General features: G+C 40.0%; 1 protein-coding gene across 2 annotated transcripts in view; it reads left to right on the top strand.

The window, feature by feature from the left end:
• The first annotated feature begins 1,218 nt into the window (after positions 1-1,218).
• The window catches only part of waca (WW domain containing adaptor with coiled-coil a), a 29,844-nt gene continuing 15,884 nt past the window's right edge, over positions 1,219-15,178 (top strand). The window contains exons 1-6 of one of the 2 annotated variants that reach the window (XM_085172907.1): positions 1,219-1,502; positions 1,704-1,734; positions 2,523-2,715; positions 14,066-14,157; positions 14,797-14,912; positions 15,011-15,126. In XM_085172907.1, coding sequence (XP_085029033.1) covers positions 1,462-1,502; positions 1,704-1,734; positions 2,523-2,715; positions 14,066-14,157; positions 14,797-14,912; positions 15,011-15,126 — 589 coding nt within the window. In that variant the 5' untranslated portion in view covers positions 1,219-1,461. The remainder of the gene's footprint in view (positions 1,503-1,703; positions 1,735-2,522; positions 2,716-14,065; positions 14,158-14,796; positions 14,913-15,010; positions 15,127-15,178) is intronic. The other variant, XM_085172909.1, reaches the window with a different exon arrangement.

Below are 15,178 nucleotides of genomic sequence, written 5' to 3'. Positions count from 1 at the left end.
GTAAATAAATATATTAATTAATGTAATTTTAATTTTAATATAGCTCAGAGACATCATACACATGGACACACGCAACACTGGACGTGTGTGAACAAGTTCCTGAAATATGCTAACAATAGAAACACCCCCTGTTTGTGGCCTCTTGTCCCCACATTAATTTGCACTGTGAGGCAAAATGCTTAACTGCAGCTTCTTTTGTCCTCGGGCTTGGGATATGATGTGGGCTGCATTGTCTGGGAACAATGGACTCCTGCAGCCCCCTTGTGACAGCTACTCACTCTGAAACTTTAATACAACCTGGTCAAACTCTGTTAGGAAATGGCTTCACGTAGTACGCGTTTATTATAGTCCATAATGATTCCTTTGGGGATTTATATATATATGTTTGGATTTGTCTTTTTTTTTATCATTACTATATCCCTTTCATAAATTTTTGACAGACAGATTTTTTAAAAAGTCGACTGAAAGCAGAATAGTACAGTAATTAAAAAATGGCCCGTGTTTCATTTGTTAATCTGACAAAGCAAAGTCTGTCATTCAAAATCTTCCCAGTCGTTTGTGGTATACCATAAACCGTGTTTTAGGTTACGCTTAGATGAATATCACCTGCGATGTCAAAGTACAACCACTAGATGCCAGGAGAGAACAAGTCACTGGCCGTCTCAGATCTGTCAACATGATATTTATTCACAATCGTTTATTCAGTATGGAGGACCACAAGAGCCACGTGCATTAAATCAAAATTCTGGGTAGAAAATAGTAATTTTTCCGATGCAGCAACACAGATTCACGTTTTTGCAAGTTTTGAGGGGACTCCAGTCGCTTTGTGGCCCGGATGTTGCCATAGAAAGGGGGGGTGTGTGTAGTTGCAGCGGTTGCAGCTAGGTTGCCAGGTCTGTAAAAAAATTGTAGTTAATGTATATATATATATATATATGTACTCGTCATTTTTCCAAATACTTATCAGTGACGTCACAGTGCTGGCACACGAGGTGATTTTAATGCGCCATTAAATAATTTATGTGTAAGTTTTACATATCCACATTCGGTAATGTTAAAGTAAAATTAACAGTATTAGCTTAAAACTGTCAAAACAAATATATGTACATGGCAGAGAGCAACAAAACCTCACATATATAATGTTATTAGTATGACTTGGTAAACATTTTCTGACTTCACGAAGGCGTGCTCCTAGTGGTGGATGTGGCCTATCTGGCAACCCCAGTCTCAGCTCGGCTTCTCTGCTACGTTTGCTCGGCTGTTAGAGACACGGCTGTGAGCCAGAGTGGGAGATGGACTGAGTGAGGGCGCTCTTTCGACCAGTGCAGCCGATTTAGCATTGCAATACCCAGAAGCTAGGCTGAAAAATAACTGGCGATTTCAGGTCGCTGAATCAACACGAAAACATAGTGCAGTTATCAGTCTTTCACATCCCACTCCAATCACACTAACACGGCATTGATGGTAATGTATGCAAGGAAACAACCGAGACTCGGCGATGGGTAAACACCTCCTTTTAACCTTACTTATTCACATTTTTTTTCCTTTTCCTCATAGCTACGCTTTGACAATCCGCCATTTTTACTGAAACCAAAATAACTGTGTGGAAACTTGTATCCCTCACTCGCTGCGGGGCTCTCGCCGATTTCTGAACATTGACATTTGAAGCTTAAAATTCACAACTGTTTCCTTTTTCTTTGCAGGTGCGACCGAAGAGATTCTCAGCCCTATCAGGTACTTGTTAGCCAAGCGTCTCCTGCTAGCTTGCTAGCAGCAAATAAGATTAAAATGGACACTCTAGTGCAGGCTTCTGGAGAGCACAACAGGCCCCAGTCAGTGCGGAAAATAACACAAAAAGTAGAAAGGTTTACTTAAAGCCTCCATTTAAGCCCTGTAAATGTATCCTAACGTTAGCATTGCTAGTAAAGACTTGACAGAGTGAACATATTCGTCGAAGTCGGCTGTTTTGGAAAAGGTACGGGCGAGTTTTATTACAGCTGAAAGCTAATGATAGCTTGTTACTGTTAGCTTGCTTGCTAGCCAGTCCGATTAGGGCCTGACCGCAATCTGTCATTTTAAGGATATAGCCAGTTAAGCGTCCTTAATATCAAAGTGCTTGATATTTATACAGCAAACCAGTGAATTCACTACCTAATTTAAATCGCGATAGCCAAGTGAAATGGCGAGCTAATACTCATAGGTCGAATAAAATGTTGTTTACTTCGTCATTTAACATGTGTTAGTTTGCATGCATACGTTGTTATGAGCAGAAATACGGGCACAATTAACGTGGCTGTTAATAAGCTGATAAATAAGCTGCTCGATTTATATATATGCATTTCCTCGTGCTAATTAATTTCTGCATCATTGAAACTATGAATGAAATGACATGACAGTACTTTCAAGAGCTGAGGACTGTGCTCACCATGGCTGCTTTTAGAAACCTGCCAATGGTGATAACAGAAGCGTAGGCCTATTTTAAGTGTGAGGTTTTTAGTAAAGCGTTTGATTTGTGTTTACAGACTCTCAAATACTCATCCAAGAGCCATCCAGGAGGGGACCACCGGCATGACAAGATGCGAGACTCTTCAGACGTCACCCCTCCCTGCAAGATGCTCAGGAGGTCTGACAGCCCTGAAAACAAGCACATCGACAGCACGGGACACAGTAGAGCAAAGGGTGTCCACACGCACCGGGCCAGAGACAGGGATGGAGGTGAGAGCGGGGAATAAAATGAGTTTAGAAAGAAATAAAGCTGCTCTCTTTAATTACTCCAGAAACAGGTGCTCTTTCTCTTAGTGAGGCACTGTTTTGTTTTTTTGTTTTTCTTACAACTGAGTGCTTCAGTATTGAAACTGCAGCTGTCAGGTTTTACACTGTGGGTAATCCGGCCGTGGTAGTTTTTGAGCAAACAAATTTAAAATAAACGCGTTGTTAAGCTGTCGCTATGTGCTTTAATTTTAACCACTGAGCATTAGTCTCTGCAGTTTGCATTTGATTGAATGAATGGTTATCGTGGTTTCCAACCTCACAGGTAGATGTTCTGTGAGTACAGTTAAAGTTCAGACCAGAGTAAGACCACACTCTGCACAGACATTCAAGTCTTGAAGGACACGTTTTGTGGAGGGGAGTAACTGCTTTTGTTTCTTCGCCTTGCTCAGCTGCTAATTTTAACAACATTATTTCAGTACAGTTTTGTCAAAGTGGACTTTTTGGTAAACTTTGAGTAACTGGCACGCAAGCAGTTGAGTCCATGCGTGGAGTATTGTGGTGTTTTGAGCTCCTTTTCAGACATGCTCTCCTCTCTGGAATCGGAGTGTGTCAGCTGTCCTGGTCACTTTTCTGTAAAAAGTCCCTACAGCAATCTAATACTACTCGAACACTAGTAACAGTGCCACAAGTTTGCATGCAAGCAGCCACGTGATGGATAGGCTCTCACAATATAAGGACGGCACGTGTCTTTCTTTTCCAGACGAAAACAGCTGTTTGCTAACTTGTCCGACCTTTAGGCATTGGCCACATTTCATTACATTCCAGCACCAAAGATCCATTTTGCATGTTTTTAAGTGTAGGAAGTGTATCCATACCCCTACAAACTGTGTGTCTTGTCTTTCCCTCAATGTTTGATCTGCAATTTCAGTTATTTGAAATGTTTTTTAAAATGCAGTTTCATGAAGTCTTTACTGTGACGAAGACAAATGCATTGACAGTTTAGGGTTAACAAGATTCTCCATCATGAACCACAGAGCCAAAAATTCAGTGCAGGATTACAGGTGCTCCAATTAGATTTCTGCATATAAAGCATTTCTAATGTGGGAGAATCTACAATGACAGCAGTCTAATAATGTTCAGCCTAATGTTTGAATCAGTGCAAAATGACAAGCCTGGAGCACTGCAGAGATGGACCGACATCCAATCTGAACAGCAACACCTGGTCTGCTTTCTCTTTTTCTCTCTCTGTAAGATTATAGTCTCCTACAGGCAAAGATGTGAAATTGAAAGCGTTCAGACAAGGACTGCTAGCTGAAAATTTACATTTACAGCTGGTAAGGAACTCACTCAGAAAACAGCAACTCAACACTTGAAGGGACAGTGTGTGTTCTCAGTGAAGCTGATGTTAAGGCTTTGAATTCTTGGGTTTCTCAAATGGGTAATGCTAATATTATTAGCGCGCCATACCAGATAAATCTGATAAACATTCTAACGAAACTTTCCTTAAAAACTGCTTTTAAGTGTCATCTGCCCTTTTCATCTCTGCTCCCCTCCTACTCTCCACCTGAAACATTGCTTCCTAAACTAAAGTTAGGGCTTTAACACACAAAAACATGCATAAACAATGTCCAGAATTTCCAGACATTGTCGCAGTTACTGATTTTTAAGCAGAAAAGAAATGCTCCCCTTCCATCTCTGTACAGCTGACAACAAGCTGGTTAAACAACAACAACAACAGCTGGTTATAAATAAAGTTATGAAAGCTGGTGTTTGAGTGTCCTAAACATCACACTTTGCCTCTGATAAATAGTTTGATCACATTCACAAATCTTATGAGTGGATTGTTGGCCTCAAAGAAAGTTTCATTGAAACCAGCTAATAGCAGTGTTACTCTCACTAAAATGCTTACTGATGGAAAAGTTTTGGTGATCCTCAACAACTCATCTCAGCATCTCTGTCATCCATCAGAGGTGAGCTTCACTGACTCATCAACTCGTATCATAATCCTTTCACAAACTTTTACAGTTGTGGAAACTTACATAGCATTGTGAGGGTTAGTAGAAAGAACCAGTCCAAATTAAGTAAAATGACGCGACAGCACGGAGATGTGTTAAGTCGAGGAAAAATAACGCACTGGGCAGTATGTTTGTATTTTTTTTTCTCTCCTGTAGAAAGTCTAAATTTTGGTTATGGTTCCTGTTTCCGTTTTGTAGCAGTTTTTGTGTTCGGTTAGATGTGATTGAGTCAACACTTTCAATATGTCGATATGTCATACTGACATGTTGGAGGTTTCAGTAAGGGAACACAATCGGTCTTAAATTCTGTATGATGTTTTCCTTATTTGCAGTTTCTTCTGAATAGCTGTGTCGCAGTATTGTTACTATTGTTACTATTATTATTTGCTGAAATCAATCTTTTTAGCAGATATGAACTTTATTATTTTTGAGTTTTAGCAAATTGTTAATAGGACTTGAAATTATTATTTTGTTTTTGCTTTCAGATGTTTCTAGAAGTTTTTCTTCTGCATTATTTATATATCTGCAGAATCAGATAAGCTTTTTCAAAATGACTATTGCCTTCAGTTGCACATTAATTACTTCAAGTAACTCTGATATTGTGATGGTAAATGGACTGGTTCTTATTTAGCGTTTTTCCACTCTTCTGAGCACTCAAAGCGCTTTACACAACTTGTACATTCACCCATTCGCACAAGCACATTTTTCTAGGTGCTTTCTAATTAACATTCACACACACTCACACTCCGATGTTCCGTCTGCATGCCAAGGATATTTGGCATGCAGACTAGGGGAAGCCAGGAATCTAACCACCAACCTTCTGATCAGTAGATGACCTGCTCTACCGCCTGAGCTACAGCCACCCCCTAACTACTATTATAGGTACTCTCTATAAATGACAAACTAGCCAAATATTAAAATGCAGGCTCTTTGCCTTAAGCATTACATATCACTTGATATACTGTTGTCATGTCACTTATGGCAGTGTACAGAATGCCACATAAGTACTATTAAGTATAATTTGTGGTCCTGCCAATGTGTCTCGTCTGTGTAAGCGTTCCCGTTTACACAGCGAACCTTCTCCCATCCAGTCCTCCAAAATACGCAACTGCAGGACAAAGACCTATGTAGCCATCAAACCAGGTGATTGGTTGAAGAGTGGGCAGGAGTAGGAAAGGCAGTGAGTGTAATTCACCAAATCCTCGAAGATCAAACAATACACCAACACAAGACTGTCCACGGGCCCATATTTTGTCCATCAACAACAAACACTTTCTACAGGTAGAAGGCAGTCTGTAACTGTCAGAGGACTGCCTTTTTGCTACCTCCACTCAAACGTAAAATAAGTATTAATGTTCTGTCAGTGTGGTGGGAGTGTCTAAAGATGTGGCAGCATCCATGTAAAAGTCCCTCATGTCTGAATGCCAGTGCCATTTTTACAGATTGGTGCTACATATCTCGCACACGAAAAAGCATTTAGAAATGCATGTGAGGGTTAATCACAGCTGTACATTAGTGAATTTTGCATTTACATTTGTAGTGTTATATTACTGTAACTTTCATATTACTAAGTTGATGAAATTTGGGGTTACCCTTGACCTGAAGAAGTGTCTGTCTACAGACTGGGAATGCCTTGATAGCAGAAATCTGGTAGTCTCTATAACAAAATCAATCGGCGATGTTGTGCCACAGAGGGCTGTACAGGGGTGACCTGACTGCATGTATCTATTCTGATTTATTTAATTGTTAAATGATTTAGTCCTTTATGGTGACAGAATTAGAAATGACTTCTTTCTTTCTTTTAATATACATATATGCATAAGAAATATACAATTTTTGTAGTTTCTTCAGGTCCGTGTAGCTAATTAATAACTAAAGGTGTGTCTTACGTGCTTCATGTCCCAGTGATGTCCCGTACCTGCTGTTTGGTGTGAATGATTCCTAGTAAAGCATTTCGTCTTTCAGGGCTTTCTGCTGTTTATTGTGGAATTACTGTATCCATGTCTAAGCAAGCTTGCAGAATAACAAGTAGATAAAAAATGCTGCCTGTTCTGTCATAATTGCTTTGAACAGTGTTGGGTATTGAAAGCTATTTTTATTCTAGTTCTGGTTGGTTTGTAAAAATCAAACTGGATTTGTTAATCTTAGAGACATTTGTTGCTGCTATGGAACTATTTTTATGGTCGCTCATGCGGAAGTCGGTGCTTTAGTTGAAGATCTCATTAGACTTGGATTCTTTGAGTTGCGTTTTTTTTCTTTTGTACATTTATTTTGTGACAAAAAAATAGTAAATGGTTGAGATGGGAATCCCAGTAGTTCAATTCCTTGGAATTGTTAGTCTGCTTGCCTATTGACTTTTCTTATCGGTTCCACTTGCATTACAATCAGCTGATTTCAGTTTGTCCAAGAGAAGCCAAATAGTGGCACAGTCTACAGCGTGTATATGGACATTACTTTTATTGCACAAATTAAAGCTTATTAAAGCTGAGTAAATGCTGACCCCAGCCTAGCAAACAGACACTGAACTTCAACAGCTAACAAAGGGATGAGCAGTGAGGCTACAGCCTGTTTCTACCTGTTCATGCTTCCAAAGTAGAATCACTGTGGCGACTGGTTTTCATGTTTGCCTTGGGTTGCCAGCTTTGTCTTGATACATAAATAGTAAGAGAAAGATCATATAGAGATTGAAAATGTGATGTCATTCAGGGGTAAAACCGCAAATAATTCTGGGAACTCGTGGCAAGAGGTAGTAGCACACGCAGGCTTTCAATTGAAATCAGTTGCACAGCGATAAAAAGAAACACAAATAATGGCAAGAAGCTGTTGTATTATTAACTGCAATAGCCGGTCGCATGACAGCCACGGAAGCCGACGGGTAAAGAGATCGGTTGTTATCGGATTACGTCGTTGAAGAGAAATTGTTCAAGTCATGTTTCCGAAGTAACAAAGAGGCGACGGATGGCCTGGATTGCAGCCATTCAAAGACCAAATATAACGTCCCAGAACACTCCAGCTCATATGTTAGTCTGCTCCAAGCATTTCCACAAAGGTCAGTGTTTACGTCATTTTTCATAACATAATTGGTGATATAGGTTACAAGCAAGTCTGGCGCTAAATAGAAATTGTGGCGCTATGCTCCTTTGTTTATTGTGCATAAATAGTGAATTGTCCTGACACAATATTGCGTTTCGCTTCATTTATTACCATGGTACATTGACAAAAACATATACTTTTATTCACAGGATAAAACTGTTTTTTTGTATCACTAATTGCCCAGTACGATTACAGCATACAATATTATTGTCACTGCTACATTTCTGTAATCTGTACCAGAAATTATTTCCACTACTAATTAATTACCGTTGAGCTCAAAGGTCCTATTAATAAATGGTTAACGAATGTGTATTTATGAAGACTATTTGTGAGACTGGTAAACTTATGATACGTACGATGGTCTTTCGTTCTACACGGTGCATTTTATGGTCCTGTACCCATCCTTCGGTAAACTGTTCCTGGGCTTGTTGCAGTGACCTGAAGTTACTAAACTTCATGAGTGTATGCACTCACTCCAAGAACCGTATGATTATAAATATGAGCGTGGTGAAAGTTGGGCAGCACGCTAACATCTTTTGTCCACACTGTGTGCTCGTAAGGGTCTAACCCTTTCACTCCTTTGATTTTTTTCCTCGTATCTTTTCTTTGACTTTTCATCAAGTCTGTCTTTGTACGGACCGGCATTGTTCTCCTTCGTTTTGTACATAACTTTTTTGGGGGGCAAAGAAAAAGCAAGAATTTATTGGAACCGGAGAATGAACGTTTTGCGGTGCTGCAAATGCTTGCATTTGATGTGGTACTTGGATTGTTTTGCCACGAGTTCCCGGCATGCAATGCGTGAAAGTCACGTGGTCTGTCAATCTCTATATGCGTCCTCATAAGGACAGGGATTTTTATTGGTGTGTGAGACTGTGGCCTCAGGTTTAAATTGTTTGATGGTAATTTTGAGATGAAGGGTTTCAGGTCATTTTACAGAGAAACAAAGTATTGTAATGTTGTTGAACTAATCACTTTCTTCAGTGAGTGATGTGTAATGGAGTACTTTTTTATGTGATCACTGATCACAACAAAGAGGGGAAAATGCCCAATGCTCCAACATGCACAAACATCTGCTCACACAGGATGAAATTCATTTTGCACGAGCAGATGAGTTGACATTACTTGACTTGGAGGAAAGAGCCAAGGAGGAAGAAAACCCCACCTTAGCCAACTACATAACTACCCGAAGATGTCAGTGAAGCTGATGATGTCCTCTTACACGTTGGCGACAGACATTAACTGTGCTTTGGTGAATTTGGCTTTCAGGCCACGGTACACTGTTTAGGTCTCAGATAGTTTGTGTTTGACCAGCTGTTTTGTCAGATTAGATGTGTTTTGTGCATTGTGTGTGTGTGTGGGGGGGGGGGGGGGGGGGGGGGGGGGGGGGGGTTTAAAAATGTCTTCAACATTGAGTTGATATAACATGGTCTTGCGCTTGTTTTTCCTCAAACCCAGATATGCTCTGGTAGGGCTGGGCGATATGGCCTAAAATCCATATCGCGATATAATTTGAAGCACATGCAGCAACGATATATATCGCGATATATTCTTTTCTTCTGTATAATGTATTTTCCACACTATAAAGGCACACTTAAAATCCTTTAATTTTCTCAAAAATCGAGAGTGTGCCTTATGTATGAATTCTGGTCCCAGGTCCCAAAGTCAAACGAACACAGAGTTAAAAACAGTCTAAATTCTTTCATCTTTAATAAAATCATCAGCTGCTTTATCAGGTGTAACAATTAAGTTTAACATCCAGGCATCCATGAAAATAGAAGTTATTAAATTTAACGGAGTTACAAGTTAACAGGAAGTTAGCTCGCTAGTTTACACCTAAACATGACATACCATGTTCTGACTGAGAGATTTCTGAAACTAATTCAAACGTACAGCTCTGCTACCACTTCCAACATAAATGAAGACAGAAAACTAAACAGCAGTGGCGTTTGCAGGGTTACTGAAGTTGGACTACCTGGTATATAATGTTGTGCTAAGTGATTGCTAGCGCCACAGCTATGTTAGCATAACATTAGCACAGTGAAGCTGGAGGATGAACGCCAACTTCTTTTCCACTCGATAAACGTTAACGTTAGGGATTCTGGTGGTCAGGGACAAATGCAATCACATAGCAGGATGCTATACACGGGGCAAACTTCAGTCAGGAGAATAACTGAGATTATTCATCCACAATACGAGGTTAGTTATTTATATACTGAAAGAACATGGGAATAGAGCAGCTGCAAGAGAATTTAACATTAATGAATCAATGTTACAGAAGTGGAGGAAGCGCAGTTTTTCCTTTCCCTATATTTCAAAAGTGCTTCCTTTTGCTATGACTGTCGCCCGGCGTAAGTTGCAGATGATAATGGTTGTAGCCGCTGTGATGCTTTTGACCAAAACAGGCGCAGCTTGATGGCATCATCAACATGCGCTATCGCAATAGAGCGATATAGTCAAAATCTCTATTGTTGGCCAAATTTATATCGTTTCTATCGTATATCGTTTCTATCGCCCACCCCTATGCTTTGGTACTGAAATTTGGTACAGATTGAGTTCGTGTGAACCGATACTCAGTTGATCCTTCCTTCCCACTGTCGCCAAAGTGCTTGCTCATAGGGGGTCATATGATTGTTGGGCTTTTCTCTGTATCTATGAAGCGCCTCGAGGCGACATTTGTTGTGATTTGGCGCTATATAAATAAAATTGAATTGAATTGAATTGATCCAACAGTGTAATTTTGACAGAAAATTTAGATTTAGTTTAGTCATAATTTAGGATTCTAAATTCTTTGTTTTAGTTCACAAAATATCATAAGATTAGCGTAGACTAAATCTAAAGTTGATTCAGTTGACTAAAATATATCCTGTTTTCAACCAGTGAAGCTTACTCCACATGTTCACTTATTTAACTCGTCCCGCCTCTCTACACAACTTAATTGTGATTCTGATTGGCTCTCATCTCTCCAGATCATTTTCATCTCGTTTTTATTTGTCAACAAAAGTGTCAATATATCTCTTCATATAGCACAAGCTAACAAGCTTATTTCATAGTTAGCTTGTGCTAACTATGAAGTTAGCTTGTGAATGCACAAGCTAACTATGAAGTTAGCTTGTGAATGCACAAGCTAACTATGAAGTTAGCTTGTGCATTCATTTTTATTTAATTATCTTTTTTACAGTACAATTGGGCAACTTTTGAAAGTATTTGGCAGGTGGGGTTTTGGTGGGAGGAGGGTATGTATAGTGTCGGGTAGGGCTGGGCCATACTATACCGTTCACAGTAATACTGGTACGTTGAGTGAAACGGATGAACCAGAATTGGTTTGTAAAAATGGTGCCACTTCAGTGATGTGGAACTGGTTTGGTGTTTGTCTGTCAGATAACCACCAAAGCACTTTTTTTTTGTAGAACATGCAAGCCGGCCGTCATTATTGCCTTATTTGCCAGACTAAGGTGCTCGTAAATCTAGGAGTAATCTGGGTCCTAAACTCTGTCTCTTCAGGTCCCAAAGTCAAACGAACACTGCAGCATCACTGACAGTTAAAAACTGTCTAAATTCTTTCATCTTTAATAAAACGATCAGCATTGCTGCTTTACCAGGTGTAACTATGAAGTTTAACATCCAGGCATCCATGAAAACAGAATTTATTACATTTAACGGAGTTAGAATTAGCAGGAAGTTAGTGGATGTTAGCTCGCTAGTTTTGCTAGTTACCTAAGCATGATATAGCATGTTCTGACTGAGAGATTTCTGAAAAAATTCAAACATACAGCTAAACTAAACAGCAGTGACGTTTGTAAGGTTACTGAAGTTGGGCTAGGTGGTATATAATGTGATCACTAGCGACTAGGGATGGGTACCGGTATCCGGTGCCATGATGGCACCGGTTCTGACATAAACGGTAGTAACCAGACCGAAAAGCAGCGCACAATTCGGTGCTTTTTTTCCCTGAGCTGTGATACACTTTAGATTCTAGCCAATCATTTTACGGGTAGTAGGCGGGTCCAGGTACGTACGTTCTTTTAGAGCAGAGCTACAGATTTAAAACGCCCAAGGCAAAGCGGTCAAAAGTCTGGCTGTACTTCAAAGCAAAAGATGCAAACTCAGCAGCCTGCAACAAGTGCTTTAAGCTGATACTGTGATACTGTCAAAGGAGGTAACACCTCAAGTCCGATGAAACACCTGGCGACGCATAGCGTTTTTTTAAAAAGCCGAGAAATGCGCCGTATTTGATAGCTTGCTGCTGTGGTGCCTGTTAGCGACCCGGAATTAGCAACATCCCCCCAAAACCCGAAGAGGAGAGTCCTGGCCCCTAGCCCTGCCAGTGTAGCAGAAATGATGACGGGTGATGATGGCAGCAGCAGCCGTTCTTCTCTGCGTGAGTAGCTTAATGTTGTTCGTGTGTAATTTACGTTGAGTAGGCTAACCACGTTATTACATTAATGCTTGTAAGGTGAACTAGCAAACATCATCATAGTTTAAGCACCGGCACCGTTTCAAAAGTACCGGTTTGGCACCGGTATCGGATAAAACCTAAACGATACCCATCCCTACTAGCGACACAGCTATGTTAGCATAACATAAACAGTGAAGCTGGAGGATGAACGCTAACACTTTTCCACTCGATAAAAGTTAACGTGAAGGTTCCTGATGGTTAGAGACAAATGCAGTCGCATGGCAGGATGCTGTAAACGGACCAAACTTCAGTCAGGAGAACAGCTGAGATAAAGGTTAGTCATTAATATACTGCAACAATATGGGAATAGAGCAGCTGTGATAGAAAACCGCATTAATGAATCAATGGTACCGAAGTGGAGGAAGCAAGAAGAATGAGTTCAGTAAAGTTTGATTTATCTGACTGCTTTGTTTTGCTTAATGTGTCTTATAATCCGGTGCACCTTATGGTCTGAAAAATATGTATTTGACTTTTTTATTTGGCACACTGCAGTTTAATGTTGCAAAGCACCTCTTTTTAACTTCAGTGGATATTATACATGTTATGCTCAGGGTATGTCAGCCCATTTCTACTGGAGATGCCTTTGGTTAAACCTTCAGCAGGGAATTTTCCTTTGCACTGTTAAATTTTTACATAGCTTTAATGCACATAAAAAAACAGCTGCTTGTTTAAGTGAAAATAAATGGATGGGGTTTTTTTTTTTTGCGCTAGCAAAGTTGTGGAGTTGTATTTTGTCTCGCATCAATTATATCGTCAGTTATATCGTTATCGCAAATTTTCAAATATATATCGTGATAAATATTTTTGGCCATATCGCCCTGCTCTAGGGTCGGGCATTGAGGCAGGATCCCAGTATCTGTTTAATATGTCTGTTTTGGATATTCAGCCTTCACTTGCATCCACATTGCATTGGACCTGAGAGGTCCAGTGAAATGATGCAAACTGCTTTTCAGTCAGTTGTCCAGTTGCTTTTGAGCATCTGTAAATAAGAGACTATGGGTGTAATTTCTAAATGGATAGTGTTAGTATGGGATGGGACTGATCTGTCTAACCGGCCATATGTCACAAAAATTATCCTGGAAATATGCTCAAATTGTTTCTTGGGTTGTAAACCTAAGATGCTAGTCAGGTTTTTTAATAAAAAGTATTAAATGAGACGATTTACAAGCTAGTAAAGTTTATAAGCTGAAACTTTCATTTTGCACCAGTAGCACATTGTAGTGATGCCTGTGTATCCACCGCTAGAGAATCTAGTCTATACAGAGTGATACTCACTGAGTCATTCATCTCCTTATGCTGCATGTGCAGAAACAATGATCACCAGAGGCCTTTCTGTCACGCGTACCTTGCCTGCTGTTCTGCCTCACTGACATATAGTTATATCACCAAAGCAGTTTAAAAATGTTATGGCATATTATCTCAAAATGCACACTCTTGTAGCATCTCGGTAAAGATGAGAGAGTTCAAAAGCAGGTTCACTGTTTCCATCGGATTGTTGTACTTGTTCTGTTACCTGTTGAAGTGCTGGCAGTCTTCAAATGTATCAAGTAGGCAGCTTAATTCTCTGATTTTTAAGCTTCTAATTATTTGATAGGCCACATAGCTGGAATAAATTATACCAATACTGTTACATTAATGGAGCTTACTTGTTAAAGTACAACCTGGAAGTTAAGTTGGCCGAGAGAACATTGATGCTTGCCACAGGCGCTCGGTGATGCAGTGAACTTTGTTTGTGTTTTTGTGTGTTACTCATGGATCTCTCCCTCTCCTGTGCTGTGTTTCATTGCAGGGACCAGTTATTCGCCACAGGAAAATTCTCACAATCACAGTTCCCTTCATAGCTCCAACTCACATTCTAACCCCAGCAAGACCTCAGACACAGTAAGTATCGCCTCCTCCTTAACACAGGAAGATATAATGGCCCGAAGTCTTGTCTATCCTGTGCAATAGACTGAATTGTTTCCTGGCAGCAGCACCTGCTGATGTGTCGTTTCACAGGTGTAAAAAAATACTGTTGTTTTTTGGTACTTGCATTTCATCGAAGTTCCCTTACATTCTTAAAGCACATGTCACACATACATCAAGGTAATCCTCCTCTTACACTCATATACTTGTCCTTTTATTTGAAGTTATTTCTACTTTGCTTTTCTCTCAGTGATATGTAAGCTTCAAGTTTCTGCTCTTTTCTATCTGTTTACCTCATAATATTGGATTAAATTTATTAGGTTATTTCTAAATGCTATAAATGAAGAAGAAAAAACCTTCAGTGACAATACAGGTTTTAAAAAGCAACCCTTTTCAATCTGATGCCAAAGCTGTCTCTAGAATGAGTCTTCCTCCTTACAAAGCTGCTCTGCAAACAGCCTTCCTAGGTTTTCTGCTTTCACCCCAATATCTATTGTACATTTCAGATTGTATTACAAGTTCTTGCATCAGAACCTGCCCACACACACACACACACACACACTCTTTCATTCTGTGTCGTTGGCTTCATGTTCCTAAATGTATATTTCTTTTCAGCCTTATGAACCTGGTGATGACTGGTCAGAGCACATCAGTTCCTCTGGAAAGAAATACTATTACAACTGCAGGACAGAAGTGTCCCAGTGGGAGAAGCCCAAAGAATGGCTGGAGAGGTAGCTAAAAGTATTTCATTATATAAGCTGGACTTTGTCCCAGTGTTGTCGCATAAAGAATGCATGCATGGTTAATTTGTATTGTATGCGTTTCATAGAGAACAGAGGCAAAAAGAGGCAACAAAGACTGCTGTTGTCAACAGTTTCCCAAAGGACAGGGACTACAGAAGGGAGGCTATGCAAGCATCGGCAGCCCCTGGCTTTACTGGACCTAGTAAGTGTTCCACACACTATTAAATCATGCACTGTTCTAGTCGGGTCTGCTA

Source organism: Neolamprologus multifasciatus, chromosome 9 (assembly GCF_963576455.1).
Source record: "Neolamprologus multifasciatus chromosome 9, fNeoMul1.2, whole genome shotgun sequence".
Taxonomy (NCBI): Eukaryota; Metazoa; Chordata; class Actinopteri; order Cichliformes; family Cichlidae; genus Neolamprologus; species Neolamprologus multifasciatus.
Note: the sequence above shows the minus strand (reverse complement) of the source record. Positions and strands in the feature narration are given on the sequence as shown.